Raw genomic sequence first — 17,446 nt, 5'->3', positions numbered from 1 at the left:
TGCTCCAGAATAATATTTTATGTCAAAGTAAAATAAATTTTATATGTTCTTTAATATTTTTCATTTTAAAATTATTTTATATTGTATATTTTAATTTAATTTTATTTTTCATTTTCTAACCAATACCTAGCGTACCCAACATTGACATTTCTTAATTTTCCGATATAATAAAAAAAAACTAAATTCCGTTATAATATATATGTATATATATATACAATAAGAACAAAATGGAAGCCAAATGTAATAGTGATAAAGACCGATTATGTAATGGAGGTAATGGAACAAATTTGAATGATAATTTATATTTAAATAAACAAGATATGGAAATGAGAGATGTAAATTCAATTTTAATTAATAACATCACAATCGCCCAAAATAATAAATCTATTTATGTAAATGATGTATATATAACAGAAGATGATTTAAAAGAACTTTTGCTTTTGAAAAAGAAAAAACATATATCACAAGATTCATGTAATAACACACTTAATGGTGAAATATCTAAAAAATTAATGGATGGTCATGAAAATGCCATAAATAATAATTATACTAAGGGGAATCTAAACACTATGCAAGTGATAGATAAATCTGAATCCAGTGAAGTTCCTATCGAAGATCATAAAATTATATCGTTAATGAAATGTACCAAATATTTAATAGAGAATCGAATAAACAAAAGTTTAGATATGCCACATAGCAATAGTATGAATGCTCTTTTTATGGATTACTATCATTTGGTAATGGCATATACATTTTTTAGACAAAAAAAGCATGAAAATATATCAGTCTTCGAAGTATTTTTTCGTAAATGCCCTTTTAAAGGAGAATTTGCTGTTTTAGGAGGAGTGCATGAAGTTATAAAATATATTAATTGTTTTCGTTTTACACAAAGACAATTAGAATATATAAAAAAAAAAATGTCACATTATGAGTATATTGACGAATTTGTTGATTATTTAAAAGGTGTAAATGGATCTCGCTTATCTATTCATAGTATGGAAGAAGGGTCAATAGTTTTTGCGAATGAACCATTAATAACATTAGAAGGACCATTATTAATATGTCAAATATTAGAAAGCGCTATTTTAAATCTAATAAATTATCCCACTTTAATAGCTACAAATAGTATGATGCATAAAATTTCCATAAATCAAAAAACATTAGCTGAATTTGGTTGTAGAAGAGCTCAAGGACCGGATGGTGCATTAAGTGGATCGAGATATGCTTATGCTGGAGCTGATTTTACATCAAATGTATATGCATCTTTTCTATATGATATACCTATATTAGGAACAATGTCACATTCATTTATATTATCGTTTAAAGGTGATCAATCGGTACCTAATAGATATTTAGATAATCATGACTTTTTAAGTATAGTAAATAAAAATAAAGAAATTGTCCATAAGTTATATGATTGCAAAAATGCTAATGAAAGTGAATTATTGGCATTTGTAGCTTTTGCTCAAATTAATCCAAAGATGTTCATTAGCTTAATAGATACATATAGCACATTAGAATCTGGAATTTTCAACTTTCTAATAGTAGCATTGTCATTACATGAAATAAATTATAAACCTATTGGTATACGAATCGATTCCGGCGATTTAAAACACTTATCAAATGAGTGTAAAAAAATATTTATTGATATATCAAGTAAGCTAAATGTTCCTTTTGATGGCCTCAAAATTTGTATTAGTAATGATATCAATGAAAAAGTAATTGAAACTTTCAATCAAGATAAGCATCATATTGATATGTTTGCCATTGGAACAAATTTAATTACATGCCAATCACAGCCATCATTAGGTCTTGTTTTTAAGTTAGTGGAAATTAATAATCAACCATGCTTTAAAATAACAAATGAGCATATAAAATCGAATTACCCATATAAAAAAATGCTTTATAGATTATATACTGAAGATGATTCTGTATCATTTGATTATTTACAATCTTTCAATGAAACACAACCTTTGCCAAACAAAGAAATTACATGTATTGATATGCTAAACCAATGTAAAAAAACAGTTATTACACCCAAAAAAATCGAAAATAAATTATTGCATGCATGGGATAATGGAAAATTATTAATCACCTTCAAGACAATACACGAAATAAAACAGCATACATTAAATGAAATAAAAAAATTAAAAACAGACCACTTTTCTACATATAACCCAACACGATACCCTGTTCTCTTTTCTGAATGTTACTACGAACTATATAAAAAATTAATTTAAACAATATTCACTTATAAAAATGGCGAAACCTCAAAGCTTCTTTCCATTTTACTAGTATAATATCACTATATACATGAACTTTGTTGAATGAATAATTTTTTAATTTTCCGTGTGGAAAGAATGATACCGATACAGAAATATATTTTGTGTTTTTTTATTCAATACTTATTTTTATTCTATTTATTATTTTCCCCCTTATTGGAACACAGGAAATATATAAATACGAATTTTACTTACCTATAAGAAAACACATTTAACGTTGCTATATATATATATATATATATGTATAATGCTCATAAAGTATTATATTTATTTATTATTTCATAACAGCACCTGCTCATTTATTTTTCATTAACACATTTTATATTTGCAATTTTGTTCCTAATATGTACATTCCACATGTTTGTTATTCTATTTTTTTTTTACTTCCTTATATAACAATTATACATATATGTACATTACACCGATTGCTATATGTTTATTTAAATTATTTCCCCCTCTATATGATGAGCATTATTTTTTTCAATTGGCAGTTTTCATGAACTTTTGCTTTTAATGAAATGTGATTTATATTTCTATCTAGGTATATAATTTTTTTTTCATATGAAATTTATATGTAAAAAGAAACTTAATTTTTCAAAAATGGAAAATTCACATAAAGAAAAAAATATCCCTGAAATAAACAATTGTGAAAGTTTCAAAGAGTTTTATTTAGATATATTGAACAAAAAGAAAGTGTTATATAAATATGTTTTCACATGGAATAATTACAAATTTAAATTTAAATTAATGTCAACTTATTATGAATATTTAATTATATGTAATCAAATGCTAAGAGATGTTACAACATGCAATATATTTTTTGGGCCATCTTTATTTTTTGAAATGATAGGGAAATCTTTTTATTATCCTTATGTTTTATACATTTATGATAATAATAATAATGTTCCTTATCAAAACACATCTTCATATATTAATACAGTGCAATTTGAGAAATCGCTTATATTAAATATTGAAGATATCATAAAAAAAGGAATTGAAAAAAATAATCGATATTTCAAAAAAAGCAATAAAGACTATAATGCTAGTAAAACTATTTTAGATCCAAATGATATTTATTCGGAACTACAAAATTACAATTTAAAAAATAAAAAAATTGTTGGTTATGTAGAGATATATTTGTTATTTCACATGGGAAGATGCTTTGATTCAAGAATCGAACGACTTGTAGTTCATAAAGAATATAGAAATAAATCATTTGGTCTATTAATTATGTACATATGTATATATATATTGAAATATTTATATTATTGCAATAGATGTGATTTAAATGTAGAAAATGAAATTGCTTTAAGAATATACAAAAAATTAAATTTTGTTAATATACAAACTGAAGTATATAGATTATATTTGCACTGTAGTTATAATTTTTTGCCAAATAATTTTTTAACACAAAATGATAAAGAAAGTATTCAAAAGTTTATGAATTCAGTTAGCAAGGAGGCAACAAATTAATAAGAAAATACGAAAAAAAATACATAAAATAATAAAAAAGGCACAAATAAATATTAATACAATATTTAGACATTTGGAACCCCATAAAAAATATTTCTCTACCCTGTGCTCATAAATATATATAAAAAAGTATAAAATATACACACGTATATGCTATTAAAACTATTAAAATATTCTTAATTTTTTCTTTTTGTTTTTTGTTTTTTCATTTGATATGCATTTGATTAATTATACTATATATATTGTCAAATAATTTAGTGTGTGTATATTCGTATTGATGATTTATATAATTAATATCCTCTTTGAAACAATCTATATTATTAGTATTATAAGTTTTATTATTATTTACTCCAGTATAATAAATTGTCATCATAATTAACACAAGGTCATGTATATTGCTTATATTATTATGCCTTAGTAAAAACAATTTCATAATATTGTATAAATACTTATCATATGGTTCATAGATAAGATGAAATAACAAAGTAACATATTTCCAATCATTTTCATTTGGCTTTTCTATATCTATGCAATTAAAATAATATATAAATTTCAGTTTATTTAGAAACCATTTATTATTAGTATGATTTATTTTTTTTAATAAAATGATAATGAAATATAGAATGACTGCTTTTGTTTTTTATTTTGTTTAAAAAAATATGTATAGTCAATATAATTTGCATTTATTGATAATTATTTGAAGAATTTACTCGTATTACATATTTAACATATTTAACATGTTTTTATCTTTCTTCTATACATATATATAGAATGTTATAAATTTATATATACCTAATATCGTTATTTTGGGGATTTAAAATATTTTTTTTTTGCAACCTTTATCAAATGACTTCAAAAGAAAACATATATATAATACCATTGCACATCTATAATATGCCCGCATAAGTACATATATATGTATATAATATAAATATATGTAATTTTTTTCTTTTAATTATTTTTATGTCAAAAAAAAGTTTCTCTTATTAGAAATTTATTCTAGCATAAATTGCTATAAGTAAAAAATATTATTAATTGCAATAGATTATAAACCATGACTGTTAATAAAAAAAAGAAAGGCGCAATATTTGATAAAACGAATTATTCACGCACATATATATGAACCCAATGAATGCTTTAACATTTATATATTTTTTAGTATAACTAAAATGGCAAAATGTTTTTAAAAATACAAATTAAAAAAATAAATAATGACATAAAATTATCTATGCAATCCATATGTAACTAAACGGTTGCTGAAGAGAAGAAAACTCAAAGGTTACAGAAGTTGTGAATGAAAAAGCGATAGGACAAGGCAGAAGTCAATATCTTCAAAAATATGAAAAACATTGGAGATACACATAGCTTATGTATAAAAAATTACATTTATAACTTTTTATTTATTTTATAGTTTTTATGAAAAATGCATTGACCATAGAATACCATACCAAAGGAAGCAACAATACACACATTTATATGCATATACACAAACAAACCCATATACTTATATATGATGTTTGCTTACATATGGTTTAGTTACTTCGTTTTTTTTATTTGGTTTGAAATTACATGCTTCAAAATAAACACATTAAAAGGTAACAATAATTTAATTTCCTTAGGACAAAATATAAAAAATATAAAAGTAAAATTCAGAAATAGCATATACAATCATGAGGTAACCAATAACACGGAGCTAACAAAAAACATCGAAAATAAATTGAAATATCAAATTGGCATTGAGATGCACGTACAATTAAGTACAAAACATAAAGCATTTTGTAACTGCTTTAATATATCTTCTTTATATAAAGAAAAAAAAAATGAAAAGTATAACACTGATTTAACAAACTTTTTAAATGAAAATATATTGAAAAAAAAAACAGTAAACAAAATAGATAATTATAACTCTGAAATTGACAATTTAAAAAATGATATAAAAGAAAATAAAAAAAGTGAAACAAATTGTCATGGTAATTATGGGGATAACATTATTACTAAACCAAATGAACATATTTGCAATATTTGTGTAGGTGAAGTAGGTTCGTTAAATTTAGTAAATATTACAGCCATTTTGTATACATATTTAATTTCTATCATTCTTAATTGTAATTTAAGTAAGCATATATCATTTGATAGAAAAATCTATAATTATTATGATTTGCCAAAAGGATATCAAATTACACAAAAAGAAAAACCACTAGGATCAAATGGATATATTTATATTAACGGAAAAAAATATAATATAAAAAGTGTTCATTTAGAAGAAGATACAAGCAAATCTTTTCTAATTTTCAATAAATTAAATAAAATAAACTCCAATGAATCGATACCATCAGAAGTAAATGATAGAGACACATTTAATAATGACATTTTATTGGATAAAAATAAACATGTTGATGATATTACTAATAATTGCATAAATTCATCATGTAATGATACCAATTTAGAAATTAATTCGATTAATCATGGACTTGGAATAAATAGTAATTCGGATATAAAGCTTTTATTAGACTATAACAGATGTGGTATACCATTAGCTGAAATTGTAATCGAAAAGGGTTACATGAATATTGACGATTGTATAAACCTGTTAAAAGAAATCAAAAATAAAATATGTTTGCTAGGTGTGTGTGTAGGTAATAAAGAAAATATAAGATCAGACATAAACATATCTTTTGAATATGAAAATATAAAATATAATAGGATAGAGCTTAAAAATATTAATAGCTTTACAAAAATAAGAAATTGTATAGAATTAGAAAAACAAAATGTTGTTAAATCAATCTTAGAAAATTATAATAACATAAAATGTAATAATAATAATAATGACAATAATAATATATCAAGTGATATATATACAAAAAGCTATGTAAATAATACAGATTATTTTTTACGTAAAAAAGAAAAATATAATTATGTACACGAAGGAAATATACCTGAATATAAAATAAACAATAAAGTCTTAAAGTTGTTAAAGTTTTATGTTAATTATAAAATCAAAATATATGAAGATCAAATTAAATATAAATGGTCAAACCATTATTTCCATGTATTTTTTAATGACCCATTTTTATACAACTATTTTAACGAATGTTTGGAACATATAGAAGTAGATAAAAAAGTAAATGGTGATGAAATCGACGAGGTTGTAAATCGGATGGATGAAGAAAAGAGCATCTCAAATTTTATAGTTAATACATTAATAGATATATTAAAAAAAAAAAATATGTTATCAAAAAAAATTTTGATAAAACCAAAGGATTTATATTTTCTTATCAAATACTCAAAAAAAAATAATCTAGACAAAGCTTTTATCAGAGAATATTTATATAAATATATAGACATAGGGTTTGACAAAGAAGCATTATTAGAAAAATTAAACACTGCAAATAATAATAATATCTTTGATGAAATGCATAATATGCTAAAAAATATCCTTGATGAAAATATAAAGTATTTACAAATTGATGATAATAAAAATATATTAAATGAGCAAAATTTTAAAAACCGAATTATAGGTATTTTAAAAAATAAAATAAATCAAGAGAAATCGTTAATGAGCATTAATTACACATTTGTAAATACCTTTATTAGTGATTATATTAAAAAAATATTGGAGGAAATGTCATAGTTGTTATAATAACAAGTTATACCGTTTCCCTAATTCATATATTTATTTCATTCTATTTGCTATTCTTCATGAGGCAAATAAATTGCGTCCCTTTGTTCATCATTATGTTATTCATTTATTCCATTATTTTAAAAGTTTGGAACTCTTATTTTTTGTGCCACAGCTTTTATATATGCTCATATAATCAATATGTCGCATATACATGAATTTTTACACCCTTAATATATTTTTTGTGTATACAAATTCCAAGTAAAACGAAACAGTATAGTGTTTACATTTTTTTTTGTTTTTCTCTACAATTTGTCAATGTTTCAGAAAATAAATTTTAAAAATATAGTTAATTAAACAAATTAATATAGTGTTAGAAAAAAAAAGTCAAATAACAAATCAAAAGCACGAAATAAAAATAATGTGCGGATGGTAAAAAGAAATACATGTAACAATATATTATGTAATTTGATATCATCGTGCTACAACATTATTCTATCGTCATAGCATTCATACAAATACTTAATATACAAAATTAACAAAATTGCTATCAGCTTTATATACAATTTTTTTTATAATTTTTGAATTATTTCCTTTTTTATTATACATTATATTATAAAAAGGAAATAGTGGATTTATTTCCTTCGGTGTATGCAATTTTTTTTTGTTATTAAAATATACAAAATAAAAAAGAAGAATATAGTTAAGATCAAATTTTAGTTGGTCACTATTTAATATTATATTTGTGTTATTTAAATAAATAAAATTATTACTTTGAAAAAAATTAATGTTACTAAAATATATATCCATAAGTGTGCAAATGTCTTCTAAATTGTGTTTTGTATTATCAATATAAAAAATGTTGTTTATATAAAATTTTTTTTTAATTACATTATATATTAAACACATTGGAATCGATACATAATACTTCCCATTCATATATATTTTTATCGCTTTGATGTTTATATCTTTTCTTTTTTTTATATGCTCATACTTTCTTATTGTATCATTTTGTTTGTTTTCATAATTTTGAGGTTGTTTTATATCAATAGAATTTTTATTATTTAAAAAAAATGTATGCATTATATTTTTGTCTATATTATTATGTGAATTACCGATTTGAGATATATACGGAAACTTATTATTATATAGCATGCTTGAATAATTATTTATTACCAATTTAGGGCTTAAATGAAATAATGTATTGAGATAATATTTAACATAATATTTTATATAAAATGGGTTAACCGATATTTTATCTTTACTAAAATCACAGAATAATTTATTATTCGATATAAGATTAATTATTGCAATGTCTTTTTTTATTATATCACACACTTCAACATATACTGTATTTTTATATAGATAATACATTCTATCAATTTTTTTATAACAACACGAAATTACAAATTTTTTACCATTTACATAAAATACAATTAAAATTGTTTTATCGTTAATATTATTTATGTAACGTTCTTCTTTTACATCAATGTATAAATTTTTAATTATTTTTTTTAAAATCCTTATAATATTAGATATATTTTTTTTATCTTCCTTCATATCCCCCCTGTTTTTTATAAAGTGGTCTGTGTCATTATTTTCCAATTGATCATTACTACTGGGAATAACCGTTTGAGTTTGTTGATTTTTTGTTTGGTGTAAATTATTACATGTTTGTTCATTCTTTTCAGTCGCGTCACAACATATTTCCCCAGTTCTTATTAATTTAGTATCGATTACATTAAAAAATGTGTTTCTTGCATTTTTATTTTTTGATAAATATTTTTTTAAAAATAGTCCATACTCATATATTGTATCACGATAGCTGTTATTATTTTCTCTTAAGGGTTCTTTTATTTGAATTGATACATTATTATTATGACGATATAAAGTTATTTTTTTTAAATATAATAATAGCTTGAAAATAGTTAGAATATCTACTAAGCTGAAATTAAATAAATTATGGCCAAGTATTTTCTTTTCTATATCTACCTTATATTCATTCTGTGACCCTTCCCTATTGTTTAGAATTAACCTTTTCTTTTCATTTTTACAGTAATGACTTTTCTTATGTTTCTTTAATGATAAATAAGATTTATTAGTACATTCTCTTTGTTTGTGATGGTATATTGTATTATTTTCTTTTAGTAGAAAATTGTATTTTTTTTTTAAGCATAAAATGTAACATTCTTCTAAAAAAAACACCAAAAATATGATTAACGAAAATAGCATCTTCATAAGATGCTACTTTATATACATATAATAACATACATATGTATGTATTATATATATAGGGTATAATATTTCAAATTTTTACCCTTTTTATAAATCCAATTTTATAAATTGTATTTATTACATTTTTTCTCTGAATTATTAAACAATGTTTTACACGTATAAGTAACATATATACATATGTTTTCTCACATTTAATAGAACTTAAAATAGGAGATTATTAAATCCGTTACACTCTCCTTTAGATATAGCATACATATGCATATATTTTTTTTTTTTCATATATACTTAAAGAAAAAATTCAACTTCAAAAAAAAAATATATTTTTTATAGTATATACATCATAAACTTCCATAATTATAATATTATTTTTGATCACTACATGTAGTAATAAAGATGTATTTCATTTGATAGTTTTCCTAAAATTTAGTAATTTTTTTTGTTTTTTTAAATAATGCAGTTAATATACACTTAATAACATATGCATATATTTTTGCATAATTTATGTGTATAGATTTTTTATATTAATGATAAATTGGTAAGAGTTGCAGAGAATTAATCATTAAACAATTATAACAAATTAGGAAACTATACATTCCTAGACTATATATATTTATATATGTATTATTATTTTCTGCAAGCTGTTTATTTGTCATTTGATAATCATATATGCATTCAAATGCATGACTAACCTTTGGTTTATTATTATCACATATAATCATAAGTTATCACAACATCATGTATATATATATTTTTTTTTGTTATTTTGATTAAGCAATGATAAAATTAATGGCTTTGTCTAGTTACTATCCATATGACATGCATTGCACATTGAAATGATATATTATCTTCTTCGTTATATTAATAAGTTTTAATATTCTTCATCGAAAATGAGTCATATATATGATATGCTCGGTATTAACATCGAAAAAATAAAGGATAAGAAAAAGGAGAAAGATAAAAAGAGCAAAAAAGAATTAAATTTTTTAAAAGAAAATGATAACTTGTTTTCACTTCCAACATCATCTAAAACTATAAATGTAAATTTAAAAAAAATGAAAACAAATCCATATATTCACATTAATGTAAAGAAATTCAATTTTTATATATATGCATATCTTTTCTTCATTTTCATCTTCTTTTTTCATAGGTTAATAACAAGAATTCTAGCATATGGAGGTTGGTAAAATTTAAAAACAAATGCAGAAATGATGACTTAATACTAAAAAAATGGAAAAAAATAGGGTATAAAAATGACAAAATTCAATTTAATGAAAATGCTATAGAAGATGATTACACTTTTGAAAAATTTAATAAAAAATTAAATATAGTAAAATATGATGATGAATTTTACAATAAACAAATTAAAAATATGAATTTAAAATGGACAAAGGAAGAAACTGATTATTTATTTAATTTATGTGAAAAATATGAATGTCATTTTATTATTATATATGATGTATATGATACTAAATATTCAAGAACTATAGAAGAAATAAAAGATCGGTTTTATAGCGTCTCTAAAAAAGTTGTAGAAGATGCTTATGATCAAAAAATTAAGTTAGAAGAATCAAAAAAAATTAAAAATAATACTGATTTAATAAAACTAAAAGAAGGAAAAGCTAAACATCCACTAGTCAAATTTACGTATAATATGGAAGCAGATATCGAAAGAAAAAATACAATTCATAAAACATATACAATATCAAAAAAAGACGTAATGTTAGAAGAAATAACAATGGAAAGCATTAAAAAATTTGAGAGCAAAATTAAACATGAATTAAAAAAGGTGTCTGATATGAAAAAATTGAAAAAGAAATTTGAATTAACCAACGATGAAATTATACCGGTAACACAAAATATATGTGTTTATACATTCAATAATAATAAAAGTGTCTGTGTTATTTCTCCATATTTTTACATACTTATAATTTTTTGAATTTGTCTGTGTTTTCCAACTATTTATCTTATACCTTTTTATTATATTTTTATATGTCCTTATTTCTTTCATCGCTTATATAGATAAACAAATTCCCTGAGGACGAAAAGGACGAAAAAAATATTTATAGCGCAAAATATTTTTTCCAAAAACTTAAAATCGATATCTCATATTTTGACAAACTAGATATATATTTAAAAGAAAACGGCATAGAAAAACCAACCATATATACAGAAAACATTTGCTTCTTATATGGGTATAATTGCATATCATATATGTATATATAATTATCTGCTTATTGTTTTATATTTTTACACATTTCTATGATTATTTAAAATTTTATTTTCGTTGCTACATAGGGTTTTAAGAACTGACGTGGCTATATTGTTGAATTTGAAAAAAAAAATCGAAAAATTAAAACAGGTAAGCATTGTTATAATACATAGCAATTAAAACATACAATTTGAATATGTATTGATTATGTATCTTATAATATATAAAGCTATGTATGTGCTAATAATAATACAGTTTTTTATAAATACTTTTGCCCATAAATATTTTCATGAATGCATATTTTATGATTAATAGGAACGCGAATATTGGAGAAATGAGTTAATAAAATTGGAAGAAGAATATATTAAAAAGAAGAATAAGTCATAATGCATGTTTCCCGTATATATAAATTATTTTACAATATGATGTGAATGATAAAAAATAATATAACGGACACAAATCCTAATATTATTCATTACTGTGAATAATGCTTTATATATTTTTTTTTATGTAAAAATTATAATAGAAAAATTCATTTAAATACTTATATATTTTTAATTCGATAAACTTATAAATATAAATATAAAAATAAACAATACATAAATGTGTAAAAATATGTACCTATATAATACACCACTAAGGTATGTTTATATGTAACGGAAACATTTAGCAACATTCGAATGCTTTAAAAAAAGAAAAAAATACATGTTTTTGTTGTTCATTCGTTTTTTTACTTAAGAATAAAAATATATATGAAAATTACTAAAACAAACGTGATAAAAAAAAGAAAACACATATATATATGTAACAAATAAAATTGTTCGTGAAATGCGCGAAAAATGGTATTGATAAAAATATAACACAAAAATATAGAAAAGAAATACAATACATGAATAGAATAAACACAGGGAAACCCTAAAGTGGTATTAATCAATAGTAAAAAATATCTATACATTTTGTTTATATACTAAAATATATAAGTTAATCAAAATAACTATATGCCAATATTTACAGACATAAGCCAAACACATTGTGTAAAGTTTAAATTATAAGCTTCAAAATTTGAAAGGCGTAGTAAAATCCAAGCAACTTTAAAAGAGCAAAGGGAGCCAATTTAAAAAAGTATATAGAAAATAAACGAATAGAAAAACAAATATATAATATGTACACCTCTATAAGAATACGTAAGATACAATGAAATTACATGCGGAATTCAAACAAGACGGTATAAATGACTTTTCATATATACTGAAAGGACTTAAAGAATTTTGTTCTTTTTCAATTGAAACCTCTTTTTTGTGTTTTAAGTTTTCGGAAAAATATTTATTAATTTTTGGCAATGAAAAGAGGCATGTAGAAATATTGATAAAAATTAGTATGAATGATTTATTTTATGAAAATTTTATTTTAAAAAGTAATTCGAACAATGAAATAATTATACTGGTATATATATATCAAATATATGATATTTTTAAGAATATATCTAAAAATACAAAAATTACAATTGATTTATTTGAAAAAAATGGAATATGTATATTATTATTTAAACATCATTGTAATGTTACAGATGCTTTTAAAAAATATGAATGTGGAGTAGAAATTATTAACCCATCATTAACTAAATTTCCAGATATAAAAATGCATAAAAATTCTATATATATTAATTGCAAATTAAAAAAATGTTGTAAAATTTTAAATACCTATTCCAAGTTTTATTCAGATAGAATTGAATTAATATTCGAAATAGTAAATAAAAAATGTGATATTATTTTTCTTATGGATTCGATAACTACAAAAAATGTAACTACATTAAAAAATAATTATGTTTTAAAAAATGTAATAGACACCAAAAAAAAAAAAAATATATGTGAAACATATAAAAATAACGATAATTCCGATTTGAAAAAAGTGGTATATATTAAAACATTAACAAAAGCATTAAATATTCTTAATGAATGTCGAAATAATAAAGATGATATTGGCATATTTAAATTTATTGTACCCGATAATAAATGCTGGTTTGCACTCAAATTGGGGCAATTTGAATCCTCAGGGAATTGGACCGTCCTAATAATCATTACTGATCTTAATTTTAATCAATAAATCTATGTATATTCACATGCATATACATTATTAAGATAAAAATACAAATTCCGTTTGCACCAGATTTTAATATCATTTCTCCAATTTTTGCTTATTTATTTTACCTTTTAATTAATTTTTCATAGAACAATTTCAACACTTTATTTTCCTTTTTTACATACGCAACATATCATATATCTATATTATATACATACCCATGTATATATATACACACTGGTACTCCCCTTTTACATTATTCAAACACACTTATTAAATACCATATATCACATCTTTTATTTTTCGTGTTTTTTTAATTTAATCATCATTTCATTCATCTTATTAACAATTTTAAGGATATTTTCAAATTAATTATTAATATATGTATCATATATTACCAAACACAGGGAAAAAAAACATAAACAAAAAGTTCGAAAAAATTTCAATAAATATTTATTTGTAAACATTCAAATTAATAATATATATTTTTTGCTTAATACAACATATTGAATTCAAATCAAGATGCAAATACATTATTTGTATTTTTAATAAAAAAATTATTAATTAGAGGGTATAGTAATAAAAATAACAAGAAATATATAGACATCAAACAATTCCTTTAATTATAACGAAAAATATAAATAACATTGAAAAAAAAGAATACATAAACAATGCTTTAAAAAATGAAATTTGATATTCAGGTATATTTAATGAACTGTAATATATGGAATAGTCATATATGGCATGAAATAATGATGATAAAAATAATGATTTCAATATCGATAATATGCTTTGCATCATGCCTGAAAAGCACAAAAAAATGTGATAAAAGTTATCTCCATTATTATTTATGTTATTAATACTTAATAAATATGTAAAGTTCTGTAAATAGACATATATATTCTTAGAAATTTGCTCAATATATATTTACGGTTCCTTTTTTTATATATACCATTTCGATTTTCATTATTTCGATTGTTTATAATGTTGTAGGATGATATTCCTGAACATGACATGTGTAATAAGACACAAATTATATTCCTGTGTAAAAATAGTAAAATAATAAATATTATATTAGTAACATTTTAAGTGAAAACGGTTGGTGCTATTGATAGTTTATGGTTACCTTAATATTATAATTGTCAAAAAATTATCTTCTGATGTTAAAGTAAAATAAATTAGGTTTTCTGTGCTTGAAAATCTATTAACCAATAAATCATATAAAAGACCATATATCGAATTTAAATATTCACGCAAATATATAATAATTGAATATAAACATACAACAATAACAACAAATATGAAAAAATATAATTAAATAATATAAATAAGCATTTAATTTATAAATATATGAAAATATAACCCTGCTGAAGAGCACAAGGAAAAATATATATATTCGAATTTATCATCTACATAAATATATTTAAACTTATTAAATTTGTTATTATGTTCATTATCTTCATATGTTATATCACTTTTAAAATTGTGATTTTCAATAATAGGCAGTTCTGTGTATTCATTTTTATTTACTATTGAATTAGCATTAATAAAAAATATTGGACAAATTTTTGAAAATTCTTCTACATATGCTACCCCCAAAAAAAAGTCTGTAAAAAAATCCATGACAATGTATACATATATATGTGAAGAATCTATATTAATGGAAATATTGTTACTTTCCTTGCAACCATGTATATTCACACAATATACGCTATACAAATTAGAATATTCAAACTAATAAATAGTATATATACATATGCAAAAATAGGAGAGCGACAATTTATGTATTAATAATTTTAACAATTTTAATAATTTTTTTATACATAATAGTATCACTATTAAACAGGCAAAGGAATATGATTCCTTAACATTTTTTAAAAAACATGTATGACAAAAATAAAAACATAAAAGTGAGAAAATATATTCTAAAAATCCTGCAAAAATAATCGATAATATAGCTCCATATAATATCATTTCAACAATGTGTGAAAATTTTATTCGTTTCTTTATTTTCTTCTTGAATCTATAATTGAAAACGCAGAAAATGGGGACAACTTATAGTAAAAATATATTTATAGTTATAAAATGTGATTATACTAATAAATGCAATAAAATGAAAAAAATATATATATTCTAACAGATAAAGATAAACGAAACTAGGGCAAAAAGAAAAAAGCAAATAAAATATTCCTTTTCTCCCGTTTGCTATACAAGAAAAACCTATATTAAAAATTTTGAAACAAAATAAATAGATGGGATATGTAATATCATGAATGCACACCGATTATACTATATATATATGGTTATATTAAATACCAATCAACAATGTCACAGAAAAAAAACAATACAATAACCGAATATATATTCCAAAGGAATTTCTTTCTACATTTTTTTGGTTTTGTTCACAGTTATCATCGATCTGCATGTATATTATAACATATATATCAATATATAGTACATATAATATGAAAATTAGTAAACAAATATATTATTCATTATCATATGTGAATAGAAAATATATAAAGACAGAAAATAAATCAAGATATATGAAATTGCCTATATAAAACATTATTTATTATGAAAAACTGAATATTGTTTATTTTGAACTGTCTATGTCAGCTAATTACATTTTTTAAATATTAAATTATATAGACATGTCATAAACAATTGAAAATAAGGTAATGAATTATAAATATTGTTGTCTTTTATCAATAGGTGTATGTATTTATACATACAAACATACCAATTCTTTATAAAACATTTTAGTATACTTATAGTATATGTCCTTTAAAGGATATTTTAATTATATTATTCAGGAAAATAAAATAAATAAGGTAAATGTAAAATTATATAAGAACAAAAAGAGATATTGCTATTCATTTTTTTTCATAATACCATAATAATAATTTATGAAAACTTAAACAAATAAAAATATACCGATTTATATGTGAATATATATATTTTCATAATTATCCTTATATTATATACATATGCACGTTATTAGTTAAAATACTTGTACCTACCAAAAGCCAGCATTAATAACAATGTATTTTTTTTTCACGTTCCAATTTAATTCGTTAATTTTAAGTATATGCTATACACTAAAGAAAATATGTTTTTACTTAATTATAATCGCACATATAGCGAAGGAAAGAAACAAAATAGTACCTATATATACATATTTCATTTTAACAATGCTTATGAATTGTGATATTTATTAGTTTTCATTTTTTTTAATAATATATCTTTTACAAATTGTAAGATTTTAAAGTTTTAACTCGAAAATAACATATTATGATTTTTTTTATTTTAATTTGTTTGTGAAAAAAAAAATATTGTATAAAGTTTAGCAAAAAATCAAATTAAAGAATCGTCTTATAGTATAAATAGTTTAGTTTAATGTGAGGAATCCAATAAAACAAAAAAAACGCATGATAAGAGATATCATAAGAAATAATAAATAGGATAAAGGAAGAAATGGTATAAATAAATATCTATAATAGCATAAATTTAGATTAATTATCCATTACGAATTATTTAACTAAAGTG

The 17,446-nt window shown here is 21.6% G+C and overlaps 7 protein-coding genes across 7 annotated transcripts; 5 read left to right on the top strand and 2 right to left on the bottom strand.

Annotated features, from left to right (window-relative positions):
- Positions 1 to 227: 227 nt before the first annotated feature.
- Positions 228 to 2,240, top strand: PY17X_1129200 (uncharacterized protein; the record flags this gene model as incomplete). The annotated part of the gene is made up of 1 exon (XM_718617.1): positions 228 to 2,240. One exon carries the CDS (start codon positions 228 to 230, stop codon positions 2,238 to 2,240), a length of 2,013 nt encoding a protein of 670 aa, XP_723710.1.
- A 642-nt stretch (positions 2,241 to 2,882) lies between these two features.
- On the top strand, positions 2,883 to 3,755 carry PY17X_1129100 (glucosamine 6-phosphate N-acetyltransferase, putative; the record flags this gene model as incomplete). The annotated part of the gene is made up of 1 exon (XM_022956542.1): positions 2,883 to 3,755. One exon carries the CDS (start codon positions 2,883 to 2,885, stop codon positions 3,753 to 3,755), a length of 873 nt encoding a protein of 290 aa, XP_022812430.1.
- A 1,510-nt stretch (positions 3,756 to 5,265) lies between these two features.
- PY17X_1129000 (glutamyl-tRNA(Gln) amidotransferase subunit B, putative) lies at positions 5,266 to 7,386 on the top strand (the record flags this gene model as incomplete). The annotated part of the gene is made up of 1 exon (XM_718618.2): positions 5,266 to 7,386. The coding sequence occupies one exon, from the start codon at positions 5,266 to 5,268 to the stop codon at positions 7,384 to 7,386; it is 2,121 nt and encodes a 706-aa protein (XP_723711.2).
- A 510-nt stretch (positions 7,387 to 7,896) lies between these two features.
- On the bottom strand, positions 7,897 to 9,606 carry PY17X_1128900 (uncharacterized protein; the record flags this gene model as incomplete). The annotated part of the gene is made up of 1 exon (XM_718619.2): positions 7,897 to 9,606. One exon carries the CDS (start codon positions 9,604 to 9,606, stop codon positions 7,897 to 7,899), a length of 1,710 nt encoding a protein of 569 aa, XP_723712.2.
- Positions 9,607 to 10,496: 890 nt separating this feature from the next.
- Positions 10,497 to 12,205, top strand: PY17X_1128800 (DNA methyltransferase 1-associated protein 1, putative; the record flags this gene model as incomplete). Its single annotated transcript, XM_022956541.1, has 5 exons — positions 10,497 to 10,646; positions 10,757 to 11,455; positions 11,629 to 11,801; positions 11,905 to 11,968; positions 12,134 to 12,205. 5 exons carry the CDS (start codon positions 10,497 to 10,499, stop codon positions 12,203 to 12,205), a joined length of 1,158 nt encoding a protein of 385 aa, XP_022812429.1.
- An 807-nt stretch (positions 12,206 to 13,012) lies between these two features.
- Positions 13,013 to 13,921, top strand: PY17X_1128700 (conserved Plasmodium protein, unknown function; the record flags this gene model as incomplete). Its single annotated transcript, XM_022956540.1, has 1 exon — positions 13,013 to 13,921. The coding sequence occupies one exon, from the start codon at positions 13,013 to 13,015 to the stop codon at positions 13,919 to 13,921; it is 909 nt and encodes a 302-aa protein (XP_022812428.1).
- Positions 13,922 to 14,503: 582 nt separating this feature from the next.
- On the bottom strand, positions 14,504 to 16,658 carry PY17X_1128600 (protease, putative; the record flags this gene model as incomplete). Its single annotated transcript, XM_022956539.1, has 8 exons — positions 14,504 to 14,700; positions 14,850 to 14,938; positions 15,024 to 15,098; positions 15,261 to 15,504; positions 15,721 to 15,920; positions 16,036 to 16,117; positions 16,214 to 16,316; positions 16,641 to 16,658. The coding sequence occupies 8 exons, from the start codon at positions 16,656 to 16,658 to the stop codon at positions 14,504 to 14,506; spliced, it is 1,008 nt and encodes a 335-aa protein (XP_022812427.1).
- Between the last annotated feature and the right edge of the window lie 788 nt (positions 16,659 to 17,446).

This window comes from Plasmodium yoelii (assembly GCF_900002385.2).
Source record: "Plasmodium yoelii strain 17X genome assembly, chromosome: 11".
In the NCBI taxonomy this organism is placed as follows: Eukaryota; Apicomplexa; class Aconoidasida; order Haemosporida; family Plasmodiidae; genus Plasmodium; species Plasmodium yoelii.
This window is presented reverse-complemented; position numbering and strand designations above follow the sequence as displayed.